The sequence below is a fragment of the Carettochelys insculpta genome, chromosome 2 (assembly GCF_033958435.1).
Source record: "Carettochelys insculpta isolate YL-2023 chromosome 2, ASM3395843v1, whole genome shotgun sequence".
NCBI classification, from domain to species: domain Eukaryota; kingdom Metazoa; phylum Chordata; order Testudines; family Carettochelyidae; genus Carettochelys; species Carettochelys insculpta.
In genome coordinates this window covers 213,848,693-213,855,187 of record NC_134138.1, presented here as the reverse complement: position 1 = coordinate 213,855,187, position 6,495 = coordinate 213,848,693, and the positions used below count along the sequence as shown (strand labels likewise).

At 56.8% G+C, this 6,495-nt stretch overlaps 1 protein-coding gene across 4 annotated transcripts; it reads left to right on the top strand.

The window, feature by feature from the left end:
• The first annotated feature begins 3,862 nt into the window (after positions 1-3,862).
• On the top strand, positions 3,863-6,212 carry PRR15 (proline rich 15). 4 transcript variants are annotated; one of them, XM_074986145.1, is made up of 2 exons: positions 3,863-4,013; positions 5,339-6,212. In XM_074986145.1, exon 2 carries the CDS (start codon positions 5,439-5,441, stop codon positions 5,802-5,804), a length of 366 nt encoding a protein of 121 aa, XP_074842246.1. In that variant the 5' UTR covers positions 3,863-4,013; positions 5,339-5,438; the 3' UTR covers positions 5,805-6,212. The 4 variants fall into 4 exon arrangements, with proteins under 4 accessions (XP_074842246.1, XP_074842244.1, XP_074842245.1 ...); XM_074986143.1 differs by having other exon boundaries at positions 3,863-4,184; XM_074986144.1 differs by lacking the exon at positions 3,863-4,013 and adding an exon at positions 4,482-4,784.
• The last annotated feature ends 283 nt before the right edge of the window (positions 6,213-6,495 follow it).

The following is a 6,495-nucleotide window of genomic DNA, read 5'->3' as shown; positions in this document are numbered from 1 at the left end:
GCATATTCCTATTTACTCTGCTAGTCTACTTAGACGCTGATTCCTCCAACAATTAGGCATGTATCTTAAATTATTGGGATTATTCATAGTAATAAAGTTAAGCACGTGGGTGATTATTGGAAGGATTCAGGCCTAATGATTCCCATTGGAGGTGTCACGTAGGCAGGACTCTTAGAGGTGGAAAGACCCAAAGGATGACAAAGATAAACTGTTGGTGCAGGAGAGAGACTGCAGCCAAGTTGTCATATGGCTGAGATCCGTCTGATTTTTTTATCAATGAACGACAAACTACACAAGCTTCCTGCTACTGCCATTCTAAAGAGCAGAATAATGTGCCTTTATCAAGCCTGCTCCTATCAGGTATGATTTCCACCAAATTTTCTCCTTCCCATGAGTTTTAGGCTGTAACTACACTACAAGATAAAATTGAATTTGTCCGTTAGCTTGATTTTACCATGTGACTGTCTTCACTGCAAAGACCATTAGCTTGATTTAGGCTGCAGTAATCTGGAGATGACAAAACTGCAGCTACCTGACAGGTATGGCATCCAACTCAAATTCAAAAGTTCAATTAAAGGCAAGCATGGAAGTTCCACGTCTTAAAAGCAAGTTTATTAGCCTCCAGAGGTGTCCCATATGTAACCCACAATGCCCCTCTTAGTGCTCCACTCCAGCTGCTGTTCTTCAGTAACAGGAAGAGCCTGAATTTCCAAGCAGGACCAGCAAGCCTTCAGCTGTGGGCTCCTGTTACTACGACAGCCTGAGAAATGGCTTCTTTCTCTCTATGCTGCTCGTGGCGTGCACACATCTACCCATTCAAATAGCCCCTGCAGGGAGTTCGCAGAGTTGTCTGTACGCTTGCTATTTTTTCTGCGCTGCCTGGTGCCAGCCACACCATGTGTCAACAAGGCTGTGCTGGGGGTCGTGCTTGCATAACACACTGAGGAACTTCTTTTCAGTGGTTTACATTTTTTGTTGACCCCCCTATCTCCCCCAGAGGTGCCACACTGTCTGGGTCTTTCCCACACTCAGCTACATCACGTGGTAGCCCCCAAGTCAACCCAACCCCATAAAAGGATGTGCCTGTTGTTCGGTGTTGACCATACTGCCAGTCACACGTTTAGGGCTCCAAGGGCGGGAAAGATATTCTGGGCTTTGCTGCTGCCATGGTGAAGTCTCCCCCAGCGGCTAAGATAGTGGGGGCTTTGCTGTCACTGTGGGGAAGTCTCCCCCGTGGTTAAGATACTGGAGGCTTTGCTGTCACCATGGGGAAGGACCACTTCAATTGGCTCCCCAACTATTGACCCTCCCCCTTTGCCCATACCAGGACTCGTTGCCACTAGGGAAAAGTTTCCCCTGGTGGCTAAGGGGTTTGCTGCCTCTGGGGAAGGACCACTTCAACTGGTCCTACACTGAACCATGCCCCACTTTGAACCATATCTGGGCTAGCTACCATTGGGGAAAAGTCTCCCCCAGCAACTAAAGGGCTTGCTGCTGCCACCGGGGAAGGAACAGCTCAACTGGTCATCCACTGATTCCACCCCACCCCCCACACACACCCTTTGACCCATACCTGGGCTTGCTGCTGCCAGGGAAAACACTCCCCTGGCAGCTAAGGGGCTCGCTGCCACTAGGGAAGGAACACTTCAATTGGCTCCCCACTGCACTCCCCGTTCCCCCATACAGGGTCTTGCCGACACCAGAGGAAAACCAAAAATTCTTTTTTTTCCTGTACTTTTCTATCCTCTTGCTTCTAACTTTAAAAAACAGTCCAGGACCCCACATTAAGACTGCCCCCAACACCAATATAATGTATGGGGAAACCAAAAATTCTTCCTACATTCTTCTCAATTTAAGAAACATTCTGGGCCCCTGCATTATTTTCAGGGATGACATTTCTGCAATGATGGTAGGAGGGACACTCAGTGGATGGCCAGTTGAGAATAGTCGCTGTATCCATGGTGGCAATGTAGCATATGGGGAAACCAAATATTCCTTCTTCCCACATTCTTCTAAATTTAAGAAACATTCTGGGCCCCTGCATTATTTTCAGGGATCACATTTATGCACTGATGGGAGGTGGGCTACTCAATGGATGGCCAGTTGAGGACATAGTCATTGCACGGAAGCCTTATAGTACACTGGAAATCCAAATACCCTTTCCAATAACAACATAATGAACAGGGAAACAAAAATTCTTTCTTCCTACATTCTTCTCAATTTAAAAATCATGCTGGGCCACTGCATTATTTTCAGTGATAATGCACATGCAATCATCAGTGGATGGCCAGCTGAGAATACAGTCGCTGCACCCGTGTTGGCAATGTAATGTGGGGGGGTGGGAATCAAAAATTCTTTCTTCTAACTTTGAGGGTCTCTGCATTATCTCCAGGGATTGACATATTTTCAGGGATCAGTAGGGGAATGATGAAAATGCAACGGGGAAGGTGCGTTATTTCAGTTCCAGTCAACCTCATTTCCTGAGGAATAACACCTATTTCAAAATGAACCATTACGCGCTCCAAAGGCACTCCTTCAAAATAATACTGTGGACTCAGAGATGCAAATTCAAAATAGCTGGGGGCGATTCTGAAATGCATTTTGTGTGGTGCTGGTATTTCAAAATAAATTATCTTATTTCGAAATAGGGCTGTGTGTAGACATAACCGACTGCAACTATACTCTTCTCCTTCAAATCCTTTCTCTAACATACATTCTGCTGTGACACCTAAAATAACAATCAGTTAGAAGGAAGCAGTATTGGGGCACAGCAGAAATGTAACCAAAAGTAATATCTGTACTTAACATTCTGTGTGTTTTCTGTTTCCTCAAAGCCATCACCTGTGTTTGTCCTGATCCCAGTGCTGTAATTAGATCTACATGTGCCATCTACAGGGCTTTCAAAGGGACACATATTGATCCAATTGAAGAACTGGGGTAAAACCACAAGCTAAAAATGGTGAGTTCAGGAGACTAGGGCTAGCACTTTTGTATATGCTTATAAAAGAGCTAATGTCACTGAGCTGAAGGGAGCCACCGTACAAACACATACATAGTAATAACAAAATGTGTTTTAATTAAATATGGCGGGAGGGGGGAGATGAAGAGCTAGGTGGGAGGTGGGAGATATCCCGTTTTTCCCAGGGACAGTCCCTTATTAAGGCTATCTCACAGGTGGCCCAACTTTTCTAAGAAAATGGACTAACTCTCCTGCATTTTGTGAGGCTCCTGTGCCCGTTCACCCAGTGTCTTAAGGCAGCAGCCCCCACTGCCATTGAGCTCCTCCGCTGGGCGGCTGCCCCATTCCCTGGCACCCGACGGGGGCAGCTGCCACCCCACGGAGGCTGATGAGCTCTGCCATGGGGTGGCCTCTTCAGTCCCTGGAGCCTCCATCCTCCACTCCCCCTCATCAGGACCCTGCGGAGCCCCCACCCCGGTGACTTACTGTGGGGCAGCTGCCCCCATAGATGGGGAGCCCTGTCGGGGAACAGCATCCCCTTAGCCCTGGAGGCGGGTGTCCCGTATTTACCATAGGGCAGTGTGGGCGCCCTATGGAGGGGATGCCAATGTTAAAACAAATCTTCCCTGCTGCCTATGGCGCCATGGACCCTATTGAGCCGCACGGCCCGGAGCACTGGGCGTTGTGGGGCGGGGCGCGGGCTCCGCACGTGTTCGCACCGCGCTGTGCCGGAGACTACCCCGGCGGCTCCTGTGCCCCGTCCCCCCCGCCCCCCGCCAGGCCGGCCCAGCAGCAGCCAATGAGCGTCCCGCGAGGGGTGGGGCGCGCCAATGGGCTCACCTCCACCTGCCGCCTGGCCACGCGCTAGGTCCGCGGCCGGGACGGCTGGAGAAAGCGGGGCGGACGGGCCGGGCCGGGCCAAGCCGAGCGGTCCTTGAAACGCCTCCGCGGCGCGCCCGCAGCCTGCCCCGGCCGCCGCTGAGGGGATGCAGAGGCGCCGGGTGGCTTGTCCTGCGGCTACTGTGTGACGGGCCCGCTCGGGAGCGGCTAGGAGGTTCGCCTGGAAAGCGGGCGGGCGGGCGCCTGCAGATCAGCCCCAGGCTCGGGCAGCCGCCGCCTGTTGCGTTGGCAGCGGGAATTCCCCGGGGAGCCGGCTGCCCGCGAGCCCAGCCCCGCCGCGGCTCCTCCTGAGGCGCGGTCGCCTGGGCGGAGGTTGCGCCGCCAGGTGAGAGCAGGGCGGGAGGCTCCCTCCGCTTCCCGCCGGCGGGGTCACGCGTGCGGCCCGGCGCCCCCCGGCCGGGCTCGTGCGGGAGCGGGGGGGGCACTGCGCAGCGGCTCCGCCCCCCGCCGGCTCTCAGCCCCGGCCAGCCAGCGAGGATCCCCCTCCCCCGCCGCGTGCCCTTCCCGCCACTCCAGGCGAGCTCGTGGCGCAGCCCTAGCGGGGCGCGCGCGCTGCTGTCCCAGCTGGGGTGCCGCGGGCTGGGGAGGGGGGCGGGAAGCCGCGGGGTACTCCGGGCAGCGAGCACGGGCCTCCCGAGCGGACTCGGCCGGGCCGATGAGAAGTCCGCCCAGTAGCGGGCCCCCCCTTGCCTGGGCTGCGGCGCGGGCAGAGCGGCACCTGCGGAATGGCGGCGGCGCCGCGGGAGCTGTGGCGTCTGCCCTGGGGTGGAAAGTTCAGTTCCCCGGGGCCGCTCCGCGCCGGGTCCAGAGCTCAGCCCGGGCGCCTCAGCAGGACTACGCGGCCGGGCACCGGGCTGGTTGTGTGTCCATAGCCAAAGTCTCAGCCTGTCCCGCCCTCTCCCCACCTGGAGAAGCGGGGGCGATGGTGAGCGTCTGAGGGGTCCTGCCCCCACGCTAGCAGGGACGGGGCCGGCCGGCCGGGGGGCGCTTGCGGTGACAGATCCGGGGGAACAGAGGCTCGGCAGGTGGCCGAGTTGCTCCATCCATCCCAAGCGATTCCCGCGTCGGGTCCGACTCGTGCACCGATCCCTGCGCACGAGGGAGCGGGTGCAGGCCCGAGGCATCAAGACCCCCAGGCAGGGGCCCCCGGGAAACAAGCGCCTGCCGTGGTGGCCTCCCTGCCGGGGTGGGCTGGCCGCTGTCTCGGGTGAGCTCGGGCCCTGCAGGGAGTGTCCCCGCGGAGGTGGCAGAGAAACCCCGCGGGCTGAAGGAGATCCCGAACCCAGCCCAGTTGCTGAGGCTGCGGCTGGGGACGAGGCAGCAGGTAGGTCCGGGCTCGGAGCCAGCCCCGGGGCAGAGAGCGCCCTGTGGGAGTGACTCAGAGCAGGGCACGCTGCCTGCCAGCCGAGCCTCGGCCCCTCTCCCGCCGCCGCTGGCCAGTTTCGCCGCTCAGTCTTCCCTCTCCTTCCTCCCGCGCAGGACCGACCGGCCGCCCGCGCCCCGGAGCGCCCCCTGCCTCGCACGTGTCGCAGCCCAGCGGAGCCGCTGCCCGGCGGCGGTGGCTGGGCGCCGGGCGAAGATGGCTGACAGCACCGCCGCCCCCGGCTCCTGGTGGAAAGCGCTGACCGGCAACAGGAAGAAAGCCAAAGAGGGGCCGCCGGCCGCAGCGCCGCCCCCGCAGCCGGCCGAGCCCGCCCTGCCAGCGGCGCCCTCCGGCGCGGACTCTCGGGAGAACCAGCAGCCCAACTTCAGCAGCAGCGAGCCCAAGCTCGGCGAGAAGCCCGGCGGCGGCGGCGGCAGCAGCAGCAGCAGCCGCAGGAATCTGAAGATCTCCCGCTCCGGCCGCTTCAAGGAGAAGCACAAAGTGCGAGCCCCTCTGCTGACTGAGAGCCCCAAGCTCTTCGAGGGCAGCGCGACCGGCCACACCACTGAGGACAGACAATAGCGGGGGATGTGAGCTGCCTGCTTGCCTCCCTCCCTCAGACCCAGACTCGCCAGTCTCCCGGCTCGGCTTCTCCACCACCGCGGTGGGCAAGAGGAGGAACTACCTGTTGCTTTGGAAAAGCCCTGGATGCCTCTCCTCCCTAGGAGGGGGCCTTCTCTCCCCAGGGGTGCAGTGACCTCTGTTGTAACCAGGGCAGGAATGAGCCCATTCTTTTTGGAGTCTGAACTCTGGAAACAAAAATAATCCCAGGGCCCTTTTGCACTTTAGTCTGGAATAGGCACCCTGGCTGGCTGGACCTCACAAGCACTGCTGCTTAGTTTAGAGGCTGGGGGAATACCTTTCTTGATCAAAAACAGCCCATTCAAATGCGGATGAGTTTTAATAATGAAATAAAGCTGAAGTGTGAAAGAGGATTTTCCTTGTTCAACATTAGACAGTGCCAAGATGCTGCATGGGAAGCAAGAGAATGTACTGCCAGGTTAGTTCTGTGTGGGGTAGATGAGAAACACCTATCAATCAAAATCAAGGTAGATGATCAGAAGACAAATTTAATTCACAAAATAATATAATGTGATACAGTGTCAGCACCAGAGCAATCTGTCTGTATAGATTGTAGACTTCCCCCACTTGCAGTAGCTTTTACAAAAAGTGGCAATCCTTTCTCAGTTTTCTGAGTAAGAAAAGTGTTCAT

Bases quoted from the DNA above. Each gene is read 5' to 3' on its own strand.
- PRR15 (XM_074986145.1), top strand. From the start codon at position 5,439: ATGGCTGACAGCACCGCCGCCCCCGGCTCCTGGTGGAAAGCGCTGACC.